General features: G+C 44.4%; 1 protein-coding gene across 1 annotated transcript in view; it reads left to right on the top strand.

Annotated features, from left to right (window-relative positions):
- MYO7A (myosin VIIA) overlaps positions 1-27,314 on the top strand; it is a 739,224-nt gene that overhangs the window by 316,788 nt on the left and 395,122 nt on the right. The window contains exons 3-4 of the mRNA XM_085623258.1: positions 9,771-9,884; positions 25,914-26,066. Of these exons, the coding sequence (XP_085479384.1) occupies positions 9,771-9,884; positions 25,914-26,066 (267 nt within the window). The remainder of the gene's footprint in view (positions 1-9,770; positions 9,885-25,913; positions 26,067-27,314) is intronic.

Here is a 27,314-nt window from a genome sequence, read left to right as displayed (position 1 = left end):
CCAAAAATCACAACAGGGCTAAAAATAGTTGTCTTGATAAATTCATAAGGACTTAGTAACATAAGACATTTCTGATTTCAGCGTTATTTATAATTGATTTACAAAACAGTCCGTGTCTCATTTTTAAGATTTCCACGTAAGCTAAATTTCCATACAATGCAACTAACTGAACAGTATTCATGGCATTTGTGTTTTTGAAGGGTAGAGACAAACGACTGAGATAGAGGTGGCTTCCAAAACACAGTGGGGCATATTCTCAAGGATCTATCAGCGAGTTATCGGCACTTTATTGCAGCCAAAGTCACGATAAATTAATCGCCCCATTCACAAGCTGGTGCTAACAGCCCATATCACCAGTTTACCTGCGATAGAAGTCGCAAAAAATATTGCCACAGATGAGCCCGGCAACTAACGCTAATGATATGCAGAGTAGACGTTCCCGTGTAAACAGCTGCGACAACACCACTCCACAACATTCTCCACCACCAGCCAGGTCGGCGATAAGATCACAAAACATGCGATAAGGCGCATTAGCAGCAGGATTTTAACACCTGCTCTTACCTGGTGTAAAATCGGACGACAACCGGCACCAGACAAGGGAGCACAGCCCACAGCCACACATGAAGAACAACAGATGCCCTGGAGCAACTGAACATGCAGCCCGGAGCCCCAATAGGGCAACAACACCCACCGCCACCACCCCCAGGACCCCCCCCCCAGCCCCCTCCCCTTTGGACAAAGATATTGCACATCAACACCATGAAATCATGAACCAAACAATTCACCTGAAGTCGCACAATCACAACACCTAACATATATGTCTGGACAGAAAAAGGAAAATCATACATTCATCTCATAATATCCAAATAAGACGTTTGTTACAGAATAAACCCAAAACAACAATTCTGAAGAGTCATGGCGGGTCTTGTCAGGACAATTCAGTAAGTCACAGCCTGCAAGACAGAAATCTAGATAAGAAGGTGTGTCATGCGCTCATCAAGGTACAGAGGGAGAGAGCGAAATAGAGAGAGAGAGAGAGAGATAGGGAGAGAGAGAGAGAGAGAGGGAGAGAGAGAGAGGGAGAGAGAGAGAGGGAGAGATAGAGAAAGAGGGAGAGAGAGAGAGAGGGAGAGAGAGAGAGAGGGAGAGAGAGAGAGAGGGAGAGAGAGAGAGAGAGAGAGAAGGAGAGAGAGTACCGACACTGCGGACCCAGGCTTTACTGCTCACCTGCTGCTATTGTGTCTCCAACCACGTGCCGGTATACACTGCAGTCTCCCAAGTCCCTCAGGTCCCTCATCTGAAACAGTTTCCATAGACATGAATGGCAGAGTCCATACAGTTGCACACACCATCATCGCTTGCCCGCCCCTCCGCACACAGGCTGCTAGCCCCCCACCACCCAGCGATGATTGCCCGCCCCTGGGCAACCAGGACTCACTGCTCACCTTCTGCCACCGGCGTGTCTCCAAGAGGGCCCAACACGTGTCGGTGGGAGCTCCAAGCGCGGGGCACGTGACCAGGGCAGCCTCCACATCATGCAGCCCCGCACTGAGGGCCACCAGGTCACACACTTGATTCTGGGTCTTGATGACGCAATTGCAGAGACCATATCAGTGCACACGGCATCATCGCAGGCTGCACACCCGCTCAGCTCTTGAGGTGCCACTAACTCTGTGAACTGCGAGGCAACGCCACGTTCCGGGAGGCCCTTACTGCCCGCTGGCTCAGGCCTACACAGCGGTCCAGCAGGGCTCACACTAATCTTAGCCAGTTCGGACCGCCAGGACGGCGCATCATTGCAGGCTGCACACCTGCTCAGGACTTTAGGTGCCCCTACCTCATTGCACCGAAAGACACCGTCCTGTGGCGGTGTGCCTGTGCCTGCCGTACAGTATCCCGTGCCACCAAGTATGTGCACCGCAAGCCAAGCCATGGACCCCTTATGATTGAGTCCAGTGGTGCGTACGCCATCATGTCACCCCCGGCACTGGGCAATGTGAGGTGGCAGGGCCCTAGGCCCTCATGCATGAATGATAACCACACGGAGACAGTTAGAGAGTGGAAATGGTATCCAGCAAGTGCGCCCGGCCCTTTTTATTGGCAAGGTCACATGTTCAGTGACTCCTGTGATGGATGGGTGTGGTGTGGGTGTAAACCAGCCGTGAGGTAGTGGCTGTGGCAGGCTGACAACTAGACCTGTGAGCAGCAGATCCCTATAGGGAAGACCTGGGACCTGTAGCGTTGTCGTCGTCCCCTGCGAGCGTAAGCGGAGTGGGCTGTCCTGGCGTATGCCAGTCCAACGTAAGGGTGTGAACAATGACGCCGGGGCTCTGTGCGTGGTTCCGTCCTGGGCTGGACAAGGAAGTAACTAATGGATGTGTCCCTGTTGTAGTGTCGGCGCCACTCGGACCGCAATCGGCAATGTGTCACCTTGTGACCCAAGTCCCACAACATGAGCAACATGGACGTAAGGGAAAATCAATGACCCTACATTCATTCATACTTCCACACTTGAAAGATCATAGACATGACACATCTGTGTTAACATGAATGTTTATTGCACATTCAGTGGAGTGTTGCAGCTGGAGTAGTACAGGGCCATGCAAACCCCACTTTACATTGTTGGCCCGTGGAGGGCCAGCCAGAGTCCTTCAGGGAATGACAAGTACATCAGAAGAGGAGGAGTTCAGTCCACAGTCTGATAACTGTGTCACTGGTGACTAAACAGAATATGGCAGTCCATGTCGAGGTCCAAAGTGAGTGTCGCAGAGTGCATTGGGGGACAGTGGAAGGTGATGATGCAGAGGGCAGAACCAAGCAGAAACAGACCACATGGCGGAGATGAATGCTACTGCCTCCTTCTGACCACAAAGGCAGATTCATCCGCATCTTCATCCTCTGCTGTTGCATGTGCCTCACATGTGGTGTTCTGTCTCCAGGACTGTGTGGCAGACACCTCAGGGGCCGGAGGCAGAATGTCTGCCGCACTGTGTGGCACTGACACATATGGGGCCGGAGATGTAGATGGGGTGGTAGCAGCAGCATGCATCAGTGCCAGGTCTTGTGGCAGCAATGCCATCAGGAGGGTCTTTAGGGCATTGACGGACCCAGTTACCTCTCGCTGGTGTGCAGCCGTGGCAGCCGCTCTTTCTGCCTGCGTCCCGTCCATGTACTCATGATCCTCCGCATGTGTCCCAACTCCCGGGCAAGATCGCTGGAGGCACTCTGACTAGACAGTCATTCTTGTCGCAGAGTCAGGACTCTAGCGATGTCAGCCATGGTTCGTTGGAGAGCATGGAGTGGACTGTGGGTGTTCGCTAGGGACTGTGAGTGGTGTCTAGTTTGGCTGCCATGTGGTCGAACCCCACCTGCACCTGTTCAGCCAGCTTCTCCTGGCACCCCTCACACATGGCGTTGGTAGGCCATGTGTTCATCGTGGGGATCCTGGGAGGCAGCCGTGGTGGTGGGTGCTGCCTGCTGTGTGTCCTGTGCAGGGGGTGGGTTCTCCTCAAAGCAGCTGGGCTGCCCTGCTCCTGGAAGTGGGCTGCGGAGGCTCTCCATGAGCTGTTGGAGGGCGTCGGAGTCGAAGGTGGGGTGGCCCTCTTCGTCATCAGAGAAGAGAGGTTTGGCCTGCTCTGCAGGAGGTGTTGGATTTCCCCCTGCAATGTGAAGGGGAGATGCAGTTTAACATTGTGTTCACATGTATGTTGACGCATTGTACAGGTTTACATTCAGACTGCATGACAGTGTACATTGTGACTGTTTGAGGGGAGCTGACTATTTGATGCGGGACAGTGGACATTCCGACAACATCACGGATGTGTGTTTGTACTTGTACATTGTCAACTCACATTTCCCTGCAATGCCAAATGTGATTGGCCAGTTTCTATGCACATGCGGCACCAGTTGTGTCCTCTGTTCTGTTGTGGACATGTTGCAGTTTGTACCACATCATTGTCAATGCTGATGTGCTCTGCATGTAAGGTGTGTGTGCCGCATTTTGGGGGAGTCGCCCCTGCAGCTCTGATTTAGCTGCCCCTTATCCCTCACATGCGGTGTGCCTCTGGCTTCTGTGCTTATACAGTGCTGAGATGTTGCATACTTGGGTGAATTGGTCTCTTGGTGGGAGTTGGGGGTATGGTTTGTCCGCAGATGTGCTATGCTTAATTGTGTATGTGTGCCATTGTGCCCAGTTCCCCCTGTACCCCCAGTCCCTGTTCGTTACTCACCCTGTTGCTGTTGTGTCCGGTCATGTTGAGCAGTGTCCGGGCCATCAACTCCTACCACCGTCTCCCCACTGATGACTGTGGACACCATTTCCTCCATCTCGTCCAGCTCCTCCTGTGGCGCTGGACTCCCACCTCCAGTCTGCATTGCTGCCTTCCGGTTGTTTGCGAGTTTCTGCTTGGTTATGCGCTTCACATCATTCCAGCGCCTCTTGACCTCTTACATTGTCCTCTTCAGCACTCCGACTGTATTCACCTTGTCCACAATGGTTTGCCATATTCAATTTTTAGTTCCCTGTGACACAGTGGAGGTGAAGAACAGTAGTTGATGGTGTTCTATCACCTCCGTTATCGGGATCCTGTTTTCCTGCAGACTGAATCTCTTCTTCCTACTCTTCTTGTCTTTGCCCTTTCCTGACCTCGAGGTCCCAGGCTGGTCCTCCGGCGTGCTTGTGGGGTTCTGGTTGTCCTCTGTACTTGCTCCGGCTACCTCCATTGTGCTTCGCTGTTGTTTAGCTTTTGTTTGTAGTTTTTTTCTAGTTTTATAGTGCATTTTCCCACATGACGCGTGGGAATTGCAGGCCTGTAGCTGGTTTTCGCTGATTTTTGTATCGCGATTGGCGTCATCGCTACTATTTTCACGTTTGTGTTTCGCGTTTTTGCAACGTCGCATTGATTTTAACATGTTCATTTGATGCGTTATCGTGAGACTATCGCATGGTACCGCAGTGTTGAGAATACCACGTTGACACGGCGTTATTTTGCCGCGATAGACTGCGATGTGAAGAGTTGCGTTAAGCTACTTTTGTGGTAGTTATCACACGTTCTTGAAAATATGCCCCTGTGTGTGGTGGGTATAGGCATGTGTGAAGGACTGAGGGCTTTGAGGCATTCTGCTATACTGTTTAGGCTAGGATCACTGTCAAATGTATATTATTTGTTTGCTGTGAGCTTCTAATTGAGATAAGGTCATGTTTCTTCGTCAAAAATGAATTGTGTTACGTCTCATCTTTTTTTTGTATAATAATTCACATATATTGGCTGAACATAATTTAAAAAAAGGTTAAACGATTAAAAATACCTTTCTATGGTATCCATTTTAAATAGCTTGGGTGTAAAATAAAGATTAAAATAATACTAGTATTAAAAAGTTCTTGATTTATTACAAAATATCCTACTTGTTTTATATCGTGGACTTGAAGTAGATATACTGAAAGAAAGAGGGGTGTGCTTTTATCTTTAGAAACGTTTTGATGTTCATCTATAGGATCTCAGTTTTGCTGTTAATGTACCTTCGGGTCAGAGCTGTCTCTCACCAGGGGACAGAGAAAAATGGCGCCCAAGAAACCTATGAAATGCCAGGGATCAGCAGCTCTGGCTGTCATTCCGCTCTTCATCATTCTCTGTCTCCCCATCTCTTCGTGCAGTACCTTCAGCTCTTTCCCGGAGGAGGCACAGAGACTGCCAGACTCCTTCCCTCCCCATTCTGTGCACTTGTGCTCCCCATGTCTAACCTCTGCTGTGGTGCAAATGTGTGTTTGACCCTACTTAGGGGCATATTAACAAGGAACAGGGAAAGTTAACGCTAAGGGCGCTTAGCGTTAATTTTTTTAACGCCCGCTATCACCTGGTTATCGCGTTATTAACAACGCTAACCGCCTAGGCGATAAAAAATCCAGCGATAGCGGCATTTTGGGAGGTTATCGCTGGTAATGCAGCGATAAAACTACAAGGATAGGGATATCCTTGTTGATAGCCCATACTTAGCCATGTAATCCACCTCCCATTGGATTACATGGCTAAGTCTGAAAATTAGCAGACGTAAAAAAGCAGCGTTAAACGTGGTTAGCGCTGCTTTTTTTGTCTCTAACAGGGTTAGCGTGAAGCTTGATAATAGGAGAAATGTCGCTTAGCGACATTTCTCCTATTATTTTGCTCTGGAACGCCCACTTTACATCTCATTAGAGATGCAAAGGGAAGCGTAGTGAAAAAGGATGCTAACATGCGATTTTGCATGTTAGCACCCTGTTGTTGATAGGGCGATATTTTTATCTCGGCTTCTTTGGCTTTTAAAGCCAAAAAAAGCGGACATAAAGTCCTTGTTAATATGCCCCTTAGCTGCTAACATACCACTGCATTGAATAAAATAATAGTGTTTGTGCACGTTCATCTGTGGAAAATTACTCTTTCTTTTCCAATGTTGTATTTGCTTTTTATCCAAGTAGAAGCACTGAGACATTTGTTACAATCATCAATGAAAAACTGTTAGACCTGAGGGGTGGAGGTAGACCTGCGGCTCTGAATCATTTAGATCTGTCTGCAGCACTTGACACAGTAGAGCACAGGCTGCTGATGAGTCACATGGACCACTGGTTTGCATTAGTGAACAATCCATGGAGTGGATTCCTTCACTTTTTGAGAATAGAAACCAGCAGTTCAATTGGGCCAGTTTACTTCCGCTATCATGCTGACGGGCCAGGAAACACATAAGGGCCCCTGTCTTCGCCTCCTTTACCCCATCGTACCTGAGAGCACCATTTGGTGTTGAATGTACACCCATGAGGGTGAATCGGTGTATGTCTGTGCCCGTGAATGTTTTTTATCAAAAAAATCTTTTTACTGACTTTGATTCCCGCAAGTCTTTAAAAAATGTGATAAAATATGCTGCTTTTCTCTACAATGTAGTGAAATTTGCAAAAGCAGCGTCCCATAACTTCACCTATCTCTAATTTAAAATGCATACAGATTTTGCATTTGCACACATGCTTCACTTCTGAGGCTCACATAAAATGCTAAAATTTGAACTGAGATGAAAATGTGATATGAAGACAACCTTAGTCTGCTTTCTTGATCACAGTTCACAATTTGTAAACGATTTGTTGCTTTCAAATTTTAAAATATAACTCAAATGCAAACAAAAAGGGTGGATATGTCATGTGTGACACCATTAGCCAGTGCTGACTTTACCCAACATCACTTTGCATGCTTGGGTTTTTGAGCTCTTGCATTCAATGTTGAGAGCAGAACTACTTGTGTGCAACATGCTGCAGGTTAAACATGCGGATAGACTGTACCTGTCACTTATAACATGTGGCCTCTAGGAAGTTAAAACCAAGCTTTCCCCAATTATCTTTCTCGCATGAAGCAAATGATTGACAGCTGGAGTAGGGACCCCTCAGTATCACCTCTGTGCACCAGAAAATTTAACAGTGCTTTACAGACTTGCACTGCTGACACACGTAGTGGCTGTGATATTAGGCATCTGGGGCCGTATTACATAAGTGCCCTGAGGGCACAACGGGCATTTGCAGCTGCTTTGCGTGCCCCGGGGCACTTTGGTATTACCATCTGTAATACCGATAGCGCTGGTGCACATAAAGCGCGAGTGCTATCTTCAGGGGGCGTCCCCTCATTTGCATCAAGCGTGCCCCATGCAAATGAGGAAATCCCTTTGCCATGCCGTATTACAGACGTGGGCACAGAGGCAAAGAAGCTCTTGGGAGGTGCACTGACAGTGCGCCATCTAAAAGGTGGCGCACTGTCAGTGCACCCCCTGATAGAAGCCCTTTGGAGGGGGGGGAGGGTTTCCCATGGACTCCACTGACATCCCCTTGCAGGCGGGGGCAGTCACTGACTGCATGCAGTCACTCACTGCACCCGCCTGCAAGGGGATCTCTAATCCCCTGTAAAAGTGCAGGCGGGTTGCCTTCTGCACTGTGAAAACAGAGAGTGGCTTCAAAGTAGCCGCTCCATTTTTCACAGGAATGTGCTGCCCCCAGGTCAGCGCAAGTTTGCAGCTGCACTGGGGGCAGCACATTTCATGTAATAGGGCGCACTTTCCCTGTTTACGCCTGGCACACCTGTTTTAAGGTGCTCTAGGGCACAAACAGGGAAAGCGCGCCCTTTACATAATAGGGCCCCAGAATTCCTTCACACTGAGCGAAGGTCGTCCAAGTGCAGTGTCACCATTACTACTTTTAATGGATTATTACAAATGATGAAATGCGTAATATTGATATTACAGTATTATTCTAATGTCAAAATCCATCTGTAATAAAATATGAAGAATAGGAGATTATATCCTATCACACATATAGCACAGTAATATATAATGTTATTGTAAAATTGCTGTTGTGTTAAAAATATCCTCACATAAAAGTACAAACGTTCAATATTGAAGAAATAAAACTTCTTTTTTGTGAAGCAAAAGACAAGAGAAGATGTGATCATATTTCTGAAAGTTTGGCATGTGGACAGGGGGTATTCTCCTCTAGGTATGCCGACACAAAACTAAAAGTGTGGGTGTGTTTAGCTGATTGGGCATCTTGTACCTCAAACGAAAAACTCTTAAGTACTGTTTTAATATTTGTTTCGGAATTGGCCATGGTCTGTTCTCTTTTAAAATGTGAAAGACTGGATGTATAAAATCATGCTGTTTTTTATCATATGATGAGAAAAAACAGCAGAAAATCCCTTTGTTACATATGACTCGGGCCTCTCCCCCCGCCCCTTTTTTGGAACAGTGCCAGGTTTCCAAAATGTTGACCTTGTGTTCTCTATTAGTTTATAGACATGCAGTAACATTGTTTTAAATGCACATATATGGTCATGCTGCAATGAATGTCTAAAACAAATTGTCGACTTTTTATTACAGTTTAGCTATGACATCACTCCTCAGTTGTAATAAGAAATAATTATTTACAGTTGAATATTGAGTTATTAATCCCACTCCCAGCCAACAGACTCTATGAAAGACAGGGCGCTGAGAACATTTGCCTTTTCATTTCCTTACATCTGAATGTGTTTTAACCCTCAAAATTCAGTGATTAAGCAACAAAGGGCATTTTTATTATTTTGTACATTTGTTGCAGTGTTGAAGTTCAAAACAGACTCTAGGAATCTTTCTACATGTAACCACTAGTTTTAAAGTAGATAGACTGTTGAATTGAATGAACCATAAAATAAATTGAATTTAAAATGTGGGTTTATATAAAATTACAAGCTGCATATCAGATTATTTTCATAGGTTGCATTTAAAATGAATCTAATATATCTGAAACCATAGTACCGCTTTAATAAGATGAGGAGACAAAGGTTCAAAGAATTGTTTTTGGTAAACCCTATATCATAAGGACTAAAATAACACTGGCTCAAATGATATTGCAAGTGACGTACGAATTCTATGACTTTATAACTGATCTCTCCCTTTTGCCTTCGTCCTCTGTATCCTTGTGCAAACTGCTGTATGACTTGCAATATCATTGTAACACAGTAAGGGGTACTTTATCTCGTATACTAATAGGAAATGTAAAGTATCATAGAAATCCTTGCAATCATGGTTTCTATTGTCTGAGCTCTAGATTATCTTTAATGTATCTATATCACACTTATTTTGCAAGTGCTTTTGTGCATTTAATAGTATTCTAATATACATCATGCCTATTGTCCCTATGTCCTCCTATGCTATGTACCATTGATAGCAATAATTTTTACTTTATGTTTACATTAATTTTGTCTTTCTCTTTCTTTGTGTTGTTTTTGTAGGGGGATTATGTCTGGCTGGATCTTAAAACTGGTCGCGAGTTCGATGTCCCTGTCGGAGCTGTGGTCAAACTGTGCGACTCGGGGCAGATCCAAGTACTCGATGACGAAGGCAATGTAAGTATGGAAAAAAACTTTTGATGGGAGCAAACTATGGAACCAGCCAATTGGAATGCAGCACTCTTCAGTGTCGCGATAATCCTTCGCAGGTGTGATAGGTGACCCCTGTGACAATCATCAGAAGGATTGTACTACTGATTATCGACCCCCGTAATATCCTAATAGAAGGATAACAAGGACAGAATATCAAGGGAGAAAATATTGAAAGGTAATTGCAGATAGGAAAGTATTGTCTTAATATTCCTCACTCCACATCTACGTACCTTGAAGTTATATGTACTGCATAGGCACATATATGTGGAGATAGGTATAGAAAATCTATATTTACTAACTTGACAATATTTTTTCGATATTTTGGCCTCGATATTACATCGCCCGTTGATATTCCGGGGTCGATAGTCGGGGTGCACATCAAGAGAAGGATGTGATGCAGTCGACTGCAGAGGTCTGCTCAAACTTTTATAAATAACTTAGGCCCTAATTACAAATATGGGGCAAAACTTAAATGTCTGTGCAGCTCCTGTTTGCTCAGGGAGTGGAATTCAAAGCCCTGCGAAGTTCTCCACAGGGGACTGCCTAGGTGAAGTAAATATAGCCCCCCACAATTTTCCCCAGGTTTATTTCAGTAGGTCAAATCTGGTGAAATTTACTATGCGTAAATGCCTGGTAATACCAAAAACATGTGAAATTAGGTGCGGTAAGCACGAAATTACACTGATGAGTCCACATTTCTGAATAAAAACTGGGAAGTAGACAGTATTGACCAGGCATGATAAATACCTCACCCCATTGTGTTGGTGCTTAATCAGGGTCTTGGTAAGTTTGCAAATGGAAATAGCAAGAGCCTTCATAGCACTATTAAACATTGTTTACTAAGAGATTAAGGTGTCCTTTTAATGAGAAAATAAAAACTTGTTTTGTAGAATATAAATATATGGCGTTTATATGAAATACTTTATCGTTTTAACAGTCAGGCGGTGCGACCGGTGTCACCGCACCGGCTGCTGACTCTTGGAGGGGGCATCGTGTTTGGAAGTATTTTATGGTTTTAAAACCACCTGCTGCTGCATTGCTGGCCTCCACAATTTTCAAACCAAAATTAAAATGTCAAGATAACTCGGTGATTAATGATCTTCCTGGAAAGAAAAAGAGTTTTGTCAAGTGGAAGTTTTTCCTCATTTTATGGTAGCACAGAGGGTCAATGTGCCTGCTGCAAAGAATGTGTACCATGCAGATCACAAAGTGCATATAGTTTAAATAGGTCAGTGCTTTTGTCAGAGAGATCCCTTTGTTTTCCTCTGTCTTTCATTATTCTGATGTTTCAAAAAGGGTTCATTTGGGTAAAAAAAAAATTGTTATTATTAAATGTAACCCCCAACCATGGTATTAAGTTTTAAATACCTAGTTTGTGCTTCTCCAGACCAAGCACTCTTAAACTGTACTGCCTACCAGTATGGATGATGCGCAACTCCTACACCTTCAAAACCTCTGTCTGATGTAACATTTCCTATACACTGATTTACACACCTATGATTGATTGTCTCTGTGTAGTGTTTGTGATGTGAAGTGCTCTGACACCCTACACTGGTATAGGTGGCACTATTAAATACATCTGAGAGAGAGAGAGTACTCAGAGAGACTTGAGGGGGCACTGTTAATGGGTAGAAGTGAGGGAGTCTGGGGGGAGCGCCCTTGGGGGTGTCAACAAACATTGTCGCACAGGGTGCCACCAGCGCTAAAGCCGGCCCTGTTTACAGTGATCAATAAATATTTTTTTGTTGCCAAAAAGGAGATACTAGCTTGTGCGTGTGAATCTGTTAGGCGAGTACCTGATGTTTATCATGCTTTGTTTCAACTACATAGATAATATATGTAAACATTTTTAGATGGGCCCTGAACTATTCAAAGAGTATAGGGCTCTTTCAATCCCTGGCAAGGGGAGCGCCAAGCAACTGGAATAATGGAGACCCCGCTATTGCTGGCCGAGAAACGCCCACACTGTCATTTAAAAAAACTTCCGCCATACTGACAATTAATTTGGTCAAATATGCTGACTCCAACATAGCAAGGGCACTTTCGACAAAAATGTAATGCTGCACTGGCTCCTATGTCATGGTGACCTGCTTGGCTTTTTTTTTTTTTTTCAGAAACAAACCCCCAAAGCAGGCGGTTGTTTTTGACAAACCCAAAAAAAGTGCTTGATGCACAGGGAGTTTTCTCCCTGCGCTTCAGGGACATATCTGTATCTTTCCTGTTTGTGATCACTGTGCCCTTCTTTGAGGTCACATATAGATGAAATCATTGTCAGAAAGCAGCCCTATGTAGGATGAGCTTTTTGACACTGAAATACCTGACCGCTAACGGGCCACTGACAGGCAGTGGTTGTAGGTGGGGCCAACCAGAACTCATTTGTGGGGACCAGGACTTATTTTTCCTCATCAGACTTTGACTCCGAGAAAGAGAGAGAAACCCACTTATGGGGTAAAAGAAGAATGAAGAGAAAAATGGAAAAACAATTACAAAGGGAGAAGCCGGGATGAAAAAGAACCTGCAAAAGTGGGATAAAAGAGGCAGGAGGTGGAATCAAGACAATGCAGCCATGGTATTGAGCACCCTGACGTTCAATAGAGCCAGCTACACGCAGTGGCGGCTGCTACCGAATGGGGGTGGTGGGGTGGGGAGGGGAGGGTAGGAATACAAAAAAATATATAGCTCTTAGCTGAATAAGGCCACCATCCTCTTCTCTTCTGACTCCTTACAGCACGGAAGCAATCAGACTCCCAGACTCCCCATGTCAATAACAATGCTGCTGTCACCAGCATGGCAGCAGCGTTGTGATTGGTCTAAGCGGCCTGGTTTGACGCTCAGACAGGAAGTGGGAGCCTGTGCATGATCTCCACCCAGCTATGCAATACAATTGCCTGGAAAAATGCTAATTGCGCATGACTGTTTGGGCCGCCCAAGACGGCCGGCCAAACCATCACTCGCACTTAGAGAGAGCTCGCCACTCCTCCTCCTGCCAGCCCCGCCCGCACCTAGAATGTATAATTTTAATTTTCCTTTTTGAACTGCTCAGAGAGCAGTGGGGCGGCGCTCCTCCATCTTTGCGCTGGAGCCCCTGCTGGCCACACGTTTTTGTGCAAAACCTTGGGCCACTACACTATAGAAATTAAGCACAGGCCACTCTATGAGGATCTCCAACAGAAGAGCCAGCTGAGACTCTGTCAGGAGAGACACAGCGCTTCCCCCTGTAGAAATGAGGCATGGGAACTGTCAGGTGGGAGAAATTTGCAGCAGATGTCCTGTTTCTTCCCACCTCTAAATAACGACCTCTGTATATAGCAGTACTTGCATGCTTTCAGTGCTGTTGTTGTGTGGGTGTATATTTCATTTTATGTTACTTCTGTATGTGGTGTACTCTTCTCCACTGCTGGTTTTAATGTGTGGACTTCACAGGTAAGTTATTATTTCATTTATTAAAATGTTCTGGGGTGAAGGAATTTGCACATGGTCACATTTATGCTACCATTTGAACTAAAATATAAATATATGAATGGTGATTAGTGTGAAATGTGTCATTTTGGAGCACAATATATGAGGTTATTTGGGGTATAAGCTTTGTGGATATGAGAGTAGTTCATTAGAGAAACCTTTTCGTTCTTAATAGAGTGAAAAACTACTGCAACAAAAATAGGCAAGTTGGTGAAATTGGCAGGGCTTCTATGTGAAAATATAGATATAATTAAAGACTACCCAAAATATAGGTTCGTATATGCAGCTCAAACCCTTTCAATTTAGGCCTGTGTGGAGTTTGCGGAACTCCCTCAAGTGACCAAGAAACTCCGCCGCGCTATGTGGAGTCCTGCAAGTGGCGGAGTGCGTTAGGTTTTGCCGTTCACGCTGATATTTAGCGCTGTGTGTTTGTCCCACGCTGGAAAATCAGCACGAATGGCACCGTGTGCAGCGCAAGAGGCCGCTGCTACTTTCTACTGCTTGAGTAGCTATTCTACTCGAACGCCAGCTTCTTCAACGCAAACAGAAGGTTTCCCAACGTGAGCGGTCACAACCATCCATGACCGCCCTCAGTGAGAAATCTCGCCGGGAGGTCGTCATGGATAAGATTTTTCTCGCTCACACTCGCCAACTTACCGGAGCACTGAGTGCGGAAAACTCAGCAAATTCTGCAAGCGGAGCGGAGTTCACAGTTCAGGCCTAATTAAATTCCGTAATCCATGCAAACTCACATGCACCTATATTCACAATGGGCTTTTTTACTGTTCCACTCATCAGCTGCGGATCATTCAATGTGCGGATGATCTGGTCATCCTAGACCAGACAAAAATAGGCATGCAACGTGCTTCTGGATGAACAGTACAAGTACAATATAGCCAACACGCCATCAGTTGACGTCAATAAAACTAAGGTCATGATCTTCGGACGAAGTTAAACGAAGCCCAGGCACTCTTGGTAGCTGGGGCAGTTAATGATCTCCTATGCTGGAAGGTACAACTCCCTTGGAGTCTGGTTATCAGCTTCTGGCAGTTCCAGCACGCACATAAACTACATCCGGAACAAAGCTAGAACCTTACAGTTCGCTCTGTGTAAATTAAACACAGGTCTATATAGTCCATGCGCTGAGTCATTAAGGGAAAATTGATACCTTATTTCTTATGGAGAACGGGCTTCTCCTGCTAAGCTTGCAAAGTTCTGGACAAGCTGTAAAGTATTACATACCGACAGATATATCAGCTGCCTAAGTACACACAAGGAGCTCAGATGTGCTTAGAGTTCGTCCTTCCGATACAGGATTTAGAATGCAAGTCAGCAACTATCAAATATTATTATCAAGTGATACAGGCAACTTCTGATACAATGAAAATGGTGATCCAAGCGGGCAATGCAGAGGCAATGTTTGCGGGCAAGATTTCTGGTTCTCCCCATCGAGGAATACAGAACATCTTGGAGGAATAGACCAACCATCTCCAGCATTGCAGATTTTGTGACTATAGACGAACATCTTTTCTGCACCTTTTTTGCTGTTGCCCCGAATTTTTCCAGGCACGTCGCACTTTACTAAAAACACTTTTTGCAAAAAACAGAGGGGCAGATTTAACATGGTATTGCGTTGCCCTTGCGTCATTCATGGTGTCGCAAGGGATGCAATACCTAAGTTAGATTTACCAAGCAACGCAAGGTCGCCGTGCATGCCCCTGTGTTGCTTGGTAAATCTGGTGTAATGCAAGGCAGCGCCAGGCCCAACCTTGCATCACTCTTCCCTGGAAAGGCGTTGCAAGGGTGGTGCCTGGGTGTTCCCGCGGATTCACCCATGGATTGTGGCGCATTACCAGATTTACCAATACTGGTAAAACCTGGGAATGCGTCAAAATGCTATGCGTTTCCTGGGGAAGCGCAACGAGGAGAAATATCTTTATTTATCCTCGTTGTTTCCTCCTTCAAAGTGTGCTGCATTCTGCCGCAAACTTAGAAAGAGGAAACGCCTCAGATGATTGTTTTTGTGAAGGGAGGTGTCCCTTCCTGCACAATAACAATCCTGCATGCAACACAGGCACCCTTGCACCATGGCACCAGTGCAGGCAGATAACAGGAATGCCCCATATCTTGGTAGATATGGGGCATTCCTGCCCTCTCCTTTTCACACAGCTCAGCGCAGCAAGTTGTCTTAGATGAATGATAAATCTGGCCCTGAGTTTTTCCCTGTAGAGAAGCCTCAAGTTTGTGCTTCAGCTCTATGACTTAAAAGAACTAGCCCGGTTTGGCAAATCTATAAATACAATTTATAACAGAATGACATCTTTAAAAAAAATCATGCTGATCATTTTATAGACTCATTTCATGATTTTTATGCGTTTGTAACTCTGCATTGCTTTTATGTGTTTTATTGATATTGTTTTTAATTGTCAGTTTTAATTAACTGAATCAATAAACATTTATTACTGCTACTGTTCCAGTCCTAGCCTTTATGAGCAAAGCTTCATGGTGCATTTAGGTGGTGCTCGAAATTGATGTGAACAAATATTTTAAATGGTCTTTGTATTCACACATTTATATCTTTCTATCGGGGCGTTGGGGGAGAGGCTTTTGGTATCCATTTTCACATCTGCATTAAGGTGTTGCATTCTCGCTCGTCCACTCTCTCACTTATACCGTGTACTTGTAAAATGAACATTCACCTTTGGGTCTCTTGGCACTGACATAACAGAGGTTAATTGTTACCCAACCCAGTGGTACTCATTTTATTGACCTCAGAGAGGTGAAAGGCTGAGCAGACTTGCTGAGATTTAAACCTGTAATTATGAAGTTAATGCAGATCCCTGGAGTGAATGCATATTATGTTATGTTATACGTACTTGCAGAGCACAGAGTTTCCTAGAGCTAAAAGCAGAGGCAGAACTTGCCGGGCCTGGAGCCCAGGAAAAGAGCAAAATCTTCAGTTTTTCTTATTAAGGCTCTGATGTGAATGGACAGGTTGTTCCAGGCATTGGGAGCAAGTTCAGAGAACACGCGACAGCCGACTCTTTGTGCAGGAGATGTGCGCGAGGTCGGTGTGTGGAAGTTGATGCGGCTGTTGAGGTAGGCGGGGCCTACATTGTGTAGGGCTTTGTATCTGTTGGTGAGGAGCTTGAAAAGTGCACATCTGTGAATGGGGAGCCACTGAAGATCTTTGAGGTGAGGGGAGGGAGACTGAGTGTGAGTCTGGCTCCCTCCAGAAGTCTAAGGGTCAGCTGGACAGTGATACCAACATACAGTACTTTGCCATAGTCCAGCTTGCTGGTAACGAGGGCTTGGGTGACGGTTCTAACGTGTTGATCGGGAGCCATTTGAAGATTTTCTTGAGGATTTTGAGAGAGTGGAAACAGGAGTCAGTGAGTACGTGACTTGACTGGTCTAAGCGAGCAGATTGTCAATTATTATGCCTAGGTTCTTGGCTTGGGAGGATGGACAGAGGGTGGGACCGAGATCCACTGGCCATCAGGGGAAGTTCCATAGCGAGGTGTCTCTGACAAAGAGTACCACTTCCGTATTGTCATTGTTGAGCTTCAGACAGCTGGTCTCCGTCCATCTGGCTACTTCGGACATGCAGGTGACCTTGGTCCAGATACCAGGTGTTTCATCAGAGATAGAGAGGAGCCATTAGTCCTCCGAGCCACCAGATCCAACGTTCTTGGGACAAGCAAGTGCAGTGTGTTTCACTCAGAAGAAGAGTGGCACATGCATTAAGGTCTGTGTTTTCATTGTTTTATTGCATAGGCCTCGCTTTCTTTGTTTTATAACATCGCTTTTGAATGATCTACTTTCCACTTTTGGCTTTGAATTCGTGGTCTGCATAGATGCATAATTGATGCATTTATCAGAATGTCCTGATGCTTAAGCGTTAACATGGTGGTCAAAAAGGGATTACAATCAGAACTCTGATTCTATGGCGATCAATCTCAGAACTTTAAAGAAAGATTTCAAAACCATGTCTTTCCTGTCCAAGTTAAGGAATATACTTGTAAACTTTGTTCCTACAACACGGCAAGGACCATAAACCAATGTGGTTCCTGTATGTTTGAATACAACTGCACAGAGCAAATGGATCCTCCTGCTATTCTCTGCAAAGAGTCTGTGCAGGCTCCAGGCCTTTGTTTTCTTGGATAGCAACCATAAGACCATTGTCTATAAGTGGTCAGGTTTCTTTGGGTTCTATGCTGTCTCTGTGCCTTTTGCATGAAAAACATTTTATTTGCCTGTGTCTTTTGGCCAGCCGGTTGGCTACAACAGGGTCTACCCTTCATCTGTTAGTGTGGGTGCAAACTATATGATTTGCCATTTCCCCTACAGTCCTTTGGGAAATCTAGGGTCTCCATGAAGTGAAAATAAATGATGAGTAGGAGGAGGGTAATGATAATACACAAATGGATGAACTCCTATCTGGACCTCTGCATATCAAGTATTGTCACACTCAGAAAACCTGTGGTAGAGAGTCTAGTGTCCTGCTGGACACATAATGAAGTAGCCCTTCCCCAGAGGCTGCACTAACACCCATCCCACACCCTTCCATCACAGACATCACAGGTTAGGTGACCTGCTTGTGGCCAGTTGAGTAACTATTCCTGCTGTGTCTGTGTCATCCTTTACTTTAGTAAGACGCCCTCCTCACTGGTCGAACTTTTAAATATGGTGGGCAAGATTCTGATTGCATTGCATGGAAAGTCTACTTTGTTTTGGCTTGTTTAAGGTGCGTTTATCTTTTCTCTCCTATACGATCGAGCATGGGCTCTGTACTGATTATCCGGCTGAGTCCTGAGGAACTGAGCACTTGTCACTATACTTATGGTGTTGCTATTCAGAGTACAGATTCATCCTGAGTATCAAGGAACACAAAAATAGGGAAGAATTCAGCACACATCTATTCCCCGAAGCCTGCATAAAATGGTTTAACAGGCAAAATATGACACCACAGCACAACCCCAAGTAATTGGCTCAGTTCCCCACCCACCTAGTCCATAGTTGATGGTGGCAGTCCTTATAAATGTATAGATCACATGGTGTCACTTGCTGTGTCTGAGTGAGCCATCACCCATAACTCCAAAGCCCTCAGCATTTTTGACATTGTTAAATGCAACCTCCCCGTTCTGTGCTGTCTCCATATGTAAGTGGTGAATGGACACCACGTTGTGTCAAATTTGGCAACTCTGTCTCTGAAAATCACTGTTAACTTTTCCATGGCGTAGAGATTTCACACCTTCCCTCACCACATGTTGAACGAGGATGCTGATGGTTGCTTCCACATCTGTCAATCGTGCTGCTAAAAGTAGGTGGGAGAAAAGACGCGCTGTGGAGTCATCGTGGGGAAAGTTCTATCCATTCCTTGGTCACCCAAGAGTACCAAAAGCGGGCTGCGTTGCAAAGAAATGCTAGCAATAGAGTGCAATGTGTTGAGGACCTCGCCCCAAAATATCTGGACCATCGAGCATGATAACCATGTATGTAAAAAGGTGCCCCTTTCCACGTACTCTTTCCAACAGAGCTTTGAGCCCACAAACATCCTATGGAGTCATGCGGATGTAAGGTACCATAGTGTGAAGAGTTCTTCTTGTAACTGAGGCAAATGGGGAGTTGCTATTTATGGGGATTTTCTAGACACATGCTGTGTCAGAGGAAGCACCACATTTACCATCTGTAATTAAAGAAAGCCATTCCTCAGCAAGCACTGTGTGCTAAAATGTGTCCTCAAATCCACCTACTCCCTATTATCTTCTTGTTTCTCTCTCTCTGATCAACAAGCCAATAGAGCTATGACAAACTGAAAAACTGGCCCCTCTGCTGGTTTGTCTATACCTCTGAGATTGTATTTTTTAAAATTACAATGGTTATCCATGGTCATACTTGTACTAGAATCCCAAAAAGCAGCCTCCATCTGACCATCCACATAATTTATGTGGAACAATTGTGACATGTTGGAAGGTGTCATCAGGAGAACCTCACGGTTCTGAGACCCCCATGTCTAGACACTCCATGGCTACTTCAACAGAGTCACTTGTGTAGCTTTATGCTTAAAAATAGACTATCAGACTCAGACTTGGAATTCTTGTCCACTCAGTGCACCATCTCTAGATATATCCTTAGCCTTTTTTTGGTGGTCTTGTGGCCTTGATCATAGGACCTATTTTATTTGGGCTCCTGCTGCAGTTGAGAGACCTGTGAATGATCTTTTATTTGAAGCTTTATTTGTAAGGGACTTTTCTACCCACCTAACTTGGTCTATTGATGACTCTGCCTTTTCTGACCATCACTATTTTCTATCAACTAGTTTGCTGGTATGACCTGCTGGTTTCGGTCAGCAAGGTGAGAAGGACCATTGTGCTGTCTTAGCTGCTCTCAGAAGTAATCCAGGAGCCCTCCTTCAAATGAGGGTTGTCATAGCTCCAAAAGTCCATTGCCTTCCTTCCATTCAACCAGTCATCAAAGATTTGTCCATCCTTTGCCTCCAAGTCTCCCAGAGGCCACCCTGGCTATTACTCACACTCTTAACATTTTTGTGTCATGGGCTGTGGTGTACCCACATTGTTTGATCATAGCATCCTTCATTCCGTCTTCCATAGTCCTTATCTTAATCAAGATGTCTTATTGAATGGAAGGATGATCCAGAAAGCCCATTACCCTCTACTCTGCACTCAACGTTTACATTCCACAAATCAACTCAGAACTAAACAATCATGCCAGCACATCTGCTCCAATGATGTGGTTCACTACTATACTTATGAGACTATAGGGGCTTCATGAGCTACTATTTCATTGTAAATTATATTTTCAAATGCAAAGATTTGTACATCAGGATATGATTTAAAACCTACGTTTTAATTGGTTTGAACTCCCTGCTCTGTCCGCTGACCTCTTTTCTCCCTTTAATTGGAGCATGGCGTTGGGGTATCACGGGGAAAAGAAAAGTAACTGTGGGAGGGGCGGGGGCGTCCCGAAGAAAAGAACAAAAAATAGAGCTCAGAACTTGAGCCCCGTGGAAGGGGCTGGCGTGTTCGACCGCATTGATAACTTACTGAGTGTGAGGAGCTTCTTGACCCTACTAATGTTATTGATGCTACCATCGGTCCCATGCCCAATGCCCCTCATCCTCTATTTAGCCCCCCAAACTCAAGAACTGGATGCATCCTGAGTATGTTCAAGAAGGCAGTTACCACAAAACAGCCATTTGAAGTTACCGATGTGTCACCTACGATCTTGCCTAGTGATACTAGTACCCCATTTATGATCACAACAGATCATCCATGCGGTAACAGATTCCTACCCCTCTCAGATCCACCTGAACCACTGGACACTGCCACCATCACAGGGGCTCAGGTGGCTAGGGAGGACATAGAGGTCAGTAGGCCATACAACACTTTTCGGGCTAGGGGAGGAGGGATGGAGGCCTTTGAACCACTGTTTTCCAATTTAGACCTGTATAGGGAAATCTCTGCTCTGAAAGAAACAATAGGACCTTGTCTGACCTCATCAGTAAAGCTACTCAATAGAATAGAAGGGCCAAGTGGCCTTGGGCCACTGCCCGTAGTAGAATCACTGAGGGAAGATCCAATCCCAAAACATCCTCCACGACCCACACAAAATGTTCGGCCCACCATCTCTGTACCTTCGACAAACAGTAAAGACCACTATGGTATGGGCCCTCCCAGCGTACCACCATCATGGGCAAAACGTCAGGAAAGGGATAGGGGGTCAATGGGGAGAAACATACTACATACAAGGGCACCTGCACAGTGAACATTTCCCCCTAGAGAAGGAGGGGATGATGCATTCACTCCTCTAAGGCCTCCCCCAAATTTCCCTAGCCACCACCAGCATGTAATCCATATGATAAACGTACCCAAGGCTGACAAATTCACGAAATATAAAAACGATGAGTCTATTAAGAATAAATCCATACATTGGATCAGGCACATAAGGGGTGTAAGTCCATGATTAGGGGTGACATCCTGAGAGCAAGAAGATGCGTCCTAACTAATAGTCCAGTAGACACCATAGAATTTACACTAGCGGATGAAAATCTAGTGCACAACTTAGTTGCCCTGGAAGTTAGGACTTGTCCCCCATCCACTTCGAATATTCATCTCAAGCTGCACACCCCTAGCTACGTCCCCAAGCCCATGCCTAATTTTAACCCTTTGAGGGTATCTCCTTCGTCGCCCCTAGCCAAAATTGATTGACTACAACTAGGGTCTCCTCATAATCACTTGACAGCTAGAACTATCGACTTTACTCCCAACATAGCTCACCCTTCCTCTAGGGGGATACATCTAGAAACTAAGCTAATGACTGGCTTAGAATTCACTAACCTCACCCCACAGAGGCGGTTAAGCGTGGGAAATGCTACTCAGGCCTTAGAAAAAGCCAAATTCTACCACACTATGCTCCACGAAGCTGAGATCTCTGGCGCCCCTGCTACACCAGAATAATCACAACCCACAGACCTGTGTCAGCCTAAAATAGCATCATGGAACGTGGCTGGAATAAGGAACAAACTATGCCTACCCCAATGGCTTGAGTTCACCAACTCGCACAATAGCTGCATTTTTCAGGAAACCTGGCGTTTAACATCCATACATGTGCCAGGTTTCACGAACCTTTACAAACCAGCAGTAGCATCTAAACAAGGCCGTCCCACAGGAGGATTGATGATTCTGGTCAAAGAGCTCCCTACCAGTAAACTAGATATCTTTGTGGCTAGCCTAAGGGGTAAAGCAGGACAGAGCTTAGCCATTTATTACGTCTATGCAAGAAGCTCGAGAGGGGGCAAGTCACGTATCATACAAATTTTAGACGAGATGCTAGATGCAAGGCGAGCCTCACACCCTATAAATATAGATGGTGACTTTAAATTAACTTTTGAGCCCCTTTACAGGGAGGACATCCAATAAGTTGAAGAGGAAGATGCATTGTGATTAGTCCCCCCTCTTGACCTCCCACCAATAAAGAAACTGTCCCAAGCAGCCCTACAATGAATGCATTGGCCCTAGAACATAGGTTGCGGGCCACAAACCAAAGAACGCGATCTGATTGAGGAGGGGGCCTGACTTTCACTGGCCCAAATGGTGCCAGTCATATAGAAAATATCCTTGTCGATCTTATGCTATGTCCAACAGTAATCAATATGGCCGTAGTTAAAAACTGTGAAAGCAACCACAACTTACTTAGCCTGAAGTTTGAACATCCGTGGGGTGGAAAGGGTAGCACAGTGATAAATAAATTGATCATAAAAGAGGTGATATTAGCGAACGACAAACGTCGCCTCAATTGGCCTATGATCATGAAGGACGAGTCTAAACTTAACACCCTAAAAAGAGACCTTGAGGTCCACTTGGATGTGATTCAATCTCCACCAGATGAGTTGTCCTCACTGATGAATATTAGTACCTTGTACCCAGAGTTTTTTGATCGTTTGGCTCAAAACTTCACTGCCAATCCTCACAATCGTGGTCCGAAACTGAAAGATGCAAACATGGCGAACCTTTGGTTTTCACAGGAATGTAGGGCCCTAAGGAAATGACTGGCCACAGCTCTCAGACTCAGGAATATGCCCTTGATACGTGTCCTAAGGAGGCTTTACAAACTATCTCAAGCAGGGGCCAAGCAAGATTGGGACTAGAAGAGGTGGGAAGAACTCGAGGAGGCTTGTGCCCAGTCAGATACCAGGAAATTTTGGGTTCTCCTGGGTAAGGGTTAGCCAATAACATTGCAGCCAACGTGTGGCACAAGCACTTTAGTGCCCTATATACAAATATCTCCAACCAAGACATAGGGTCACTCTCCACTGACTCATTCCATTTCACACAGAGACTTACATTTACTAAGGAGGAAATCCTGGCCTCTATAGAAGCAATAGTACCTTCCAAAGCACCCGGTCCGGATGGAATTCCGGGAGACATGGGCATTAAACCACTCCTATTCTGGCAGAGATTTGTCACCACCCATAACTGTCATCATACGCAGCTGCCTTTAACAAGGTTTGCTCCTTGGATACACCAAATAAAATAGGATGGATCTAGCACATCAGAAACCTCATCTCTAGTATTGGGGTAACAGGGCATAGCGTCAATTGTCCCTTACCGCTCACCAATAAACAAATCAAAGTGTTGTCTTGGGATTGGGTAGAGCAGAACAATACTAGGGACAGCAATCGGGGCAGACTAACGGAGGAATTCAGGGACTTCAAAGTTAGTAGTTCCTTGGAAAGCTATCTTGATCTTATCAAGGTGCCGGCCGAAAGGAAATGATATATACAATTTCGGCACAGCAACTTGCCTGTAAATTAATTTACGAATTCCTGGACATGCAATGCTGCCCATTACAAATGTTGCCCTTGCTGTCGTGCCCTGACCGAATCAATAGGGCACGTCTTCCTTGCCTGTATTGCTTACACTAAACCCAGGGCCAAATTTGCAAGCAACTTGGAACCCGCGACTCTAGTGCAGCCTTGCGCATACTACAATCAGATACTAGACCACTATTTGTGTGCACAATCGCGAAGTACCTGGGTCATATATGGGGAATCTGAAGGAAGGCCCTGAGACTAACTCCAACCTTATCTCAACACGCTTATATCATGTTGGTGAGGTAATTGAACCTGATTACGAGAATACACACCACTGTATGATCTTATTAGGTCCCCACTTTTTCCTTTTTATGTTGGCCAAAGCACAACTAAAATAGTCTACTTCTTCACTTATTTGTAATAAAGTTTTAAATGGCCTGCTGCACCCTCAAATTAGGTCTCATTTATTCCTCAACTGACAGTCGTACGGTTATTTTTAATAATCTTATGATAGAATGACTATGTTTAAAAAGATGAATTGTATGCTTATGCTTTGTGAAGGCTTTTAAACATCTTTTATAATTATTTTAAATCCCCAATGGGCTGTACATTTGTATTTGTACTTTTATGGTAAGATGACCGAATAAAGTTTTATTGATTGATTGATTTAATATGCAGTAGTCAATGTTTTCCAAGTTTTAGTCTGATGTTTTATGAATAAGGCACTCTTTGTATTTGTCACTGCAATTCATTCACTTTCTTCATCAAATAAATATTTCTAAGATTATTTTGACACAACCACAAATTAGAACGGAGATTTTCTGTTACAGCTGTAACTGAGGCACTCTCTTAGGGGCCCTGGATCTGAGTTAAATGTTTCGACGTGGAGTACTCAATGCTACACAGTTCACCCTTTTCTCCAATTTAAAGTTATGTGGTATTACCGGTTTAGAGGTGCAGTAATACAACATTGTAGTAGGGGTACACCACATCAGTTACATCCAGCATAAAGCTGGGTTTAAGTAAGTGTATATCAACAAATGTGTAAAACCTAATGGGAACACAGGGTAGATTTACTAAGATTTGATGCACCGAAGTGCTAAACAAATTTTCTGTGCTATGTTGCATCAAATTGCGAGAGCAGAACAATGTCATATCTACTAAGATATAGCGCTGTTTCTCTCTCCCCCAACGCTGGCACAATTTTGGCTGCATTGTGCAAATACACACCTTTTCGCCACTGTTCAAGGGTATGTGTGTGATGTCTTGCATAATCCCAAATATACACTTTGCCACAGTTTGCATCGTTTTGTGACGCAAACTCATCGTAAAGTGTTAGTAAATCTGGGCAACATTTTACCCAAGTTATCCACAATTAAAACTTAAGTTTGAAGTACCTGAAGCGCCCAGGTGCCTCCTTAACATCTGGGAAACCACTGACCTCACCACCTATACTATGAACTGGGTCACGCTTGGATGCATGATCGCCAATCGAAATATAGCCCAGCTCTGGGGTGCCCCGCATCCGCCCACGGTTAAAGCTTGGGAGAGAGATTTAGACTGGTGCATGCTAAGAGAAAAAACAGTATACGTAGCCCGGGGTTGCCCCCGCAAATGGTCCAAGATTTGGTCCCCCTGGAATACATACCGGGGGGAGATATGTACCCCTCCCTGTGTGGCTGATGAGGATGATCCCCCATCCCTGTGACTTCCAGTATAAGTGAATTGTTGTAGTTTATGTAATCTGATTTCACTGTAACCCTCAATTGGTTCTGTGAATTTGTACCTTTATGTCGAGACTGTTTAATTAAAAAAGATTTATTAAAAAACATTTTTTTTTAATGTTTGAAGTACTACTGTCAAATCAGGTGCTGTAATCAAATTACTGAGTCATGATATCATGATATTACCACAAGTGAACTGAAAAGACGTCTAAATGTGAGCATAAGAACATGGAGTTACTGTTTGTCACAGCTTTTTTGGGAATAACCAAGCAATAGATGGATCACCCATTACTTGGGAGTCTGCCACCAACTAAACCTGTGGCTCCAATGAGAGTTCAGGGTAAAACTAAATGAAGTGGACAATTGTTTGCAAAATGGTTCATAAATGTGGAATGTAATCCAAATCCATCAGTGCCCTTATTCTGGGTTTTTAATTTCCCGAAAGTTATAACTGTTGATTAATATTTTTTACAGGAGCACTGGATTTCCCCTGCCAATGCCAATCATATCAAGCCCATGCACCCAACCTCAATTCATGGGGTAGAGGACATGATCCGCCTTGGTGACCTGAATGAGGCCGGAATTTTACGAAATCTGCTAATTCGCTATCGGGATCATCTCATCTATGTAAGTTAATTAATGTGAGCAAGAGATCTAGCCATTCATGCATTCCAATAGTAAATCCTTAGATTGCTTGAAAATAGTTTTGTTAACAGTGGGTAAGAGTTTAGTGCTACAGTGTGAAATAAGAGCAGATAAACATTTATAAACCTCTGTTATTGAAGTATTCACTCAAGGACATGTGGAAACTGAACTAGCTATTTTGATCATGCTGTTTAATAATCATTTTAAGGGGTTTATTCAATTCATAATGATTTATATAGTTTGACACTTTGATTAACGTTTCTTATTTTCTATAATTTTCAGGGTCATTCACAATCTATGTCAGATATCTTGAAGGAAAATTTGATGTTATTTTAATTATTGTGTATTTTTTTTAATAACCATGAAAACATTTTTTAAATACACTAGCTCTATGGGCAATACCAATACAAGTAAAAACAGAATTTCATTTAACATGCTCAAGCATGAATCAAAAGAGTACTGTGTTAAATTGACATCTTAACTAGAGATTGCTAAATTTCAATACCTTGCCTGTGGGAATTGTGAGGTTTTGAGTCATTTAAGCACTATGCCTTCAACACTAATGGAGTTCAAAACATTGCAGGAAACGATTGCCACAATAGAAGTCAGCTGGTCCTGGGTCTGCGGAGCCCTTGATCTGAGTAGGTGAGATTCTTAACAGGGAATGAAAAGTCTGAGCCCTTAATGATGAGTATTGGAGTTATTCAATTTAAGTCGTTTTTAAAATACTCTTTATTTATTTATGGACTCCTGGTACATAGGTCACCTTTCAGAACAAAATGGAGTGGGTGACAACTTGAATGCAAGGGTGTCTATTCACAAAGATATTTTGGAGTACATAGAGTATTACTTCTGTAGTACTCTTTTATGTACTCGTACATGCTTCTGTGAACTGGCCCTGAAAACACCTAAAATTGCAATAAAAGGTAATATGCAGGGAATAGCCACATACAATTAGTACAAATAGAAAGGACTTTTGTTAGACCTGGCACCTTGGCGTGAGTTTCCCTTCCACTTTTTGATGGTGTGCCTCGATTGTTTTGCTGGTGTTGTCCGCTCAGGGCACTGCGCCACGGCTAATCCGTGCCGCAGTGCAAGTGCTCCCTAGGTAAAGTGTACCTGTAATTGATGTTCATGATTGGCTTATTGGATTCACCGTCAGTCCCCAGTAGAGTGCACCAGGGGTGCCAGGGCTTGTGAATGCCAATGCTGCTGGTGGGCTTGCAGTGC

The sequence above is a fragment of the Triturus cristatus genome, chromosome 8 (genome assembly GCF_964204655.1).
Source record: "Triturus cristatus chromosome 8, aTriCri1.1, whole genome shotgun sequence".
NCBI lineage: Eukaryota > Metazoa > Chordata > Amphibia > Caudata > Salamandridae > Triturus > Triturus cristatus.
The sequence above is the reverse complement of the archived record's forward strand: the minus strand, read 5'-3'. Positions and strand labels throughout refer to the sequence as shown.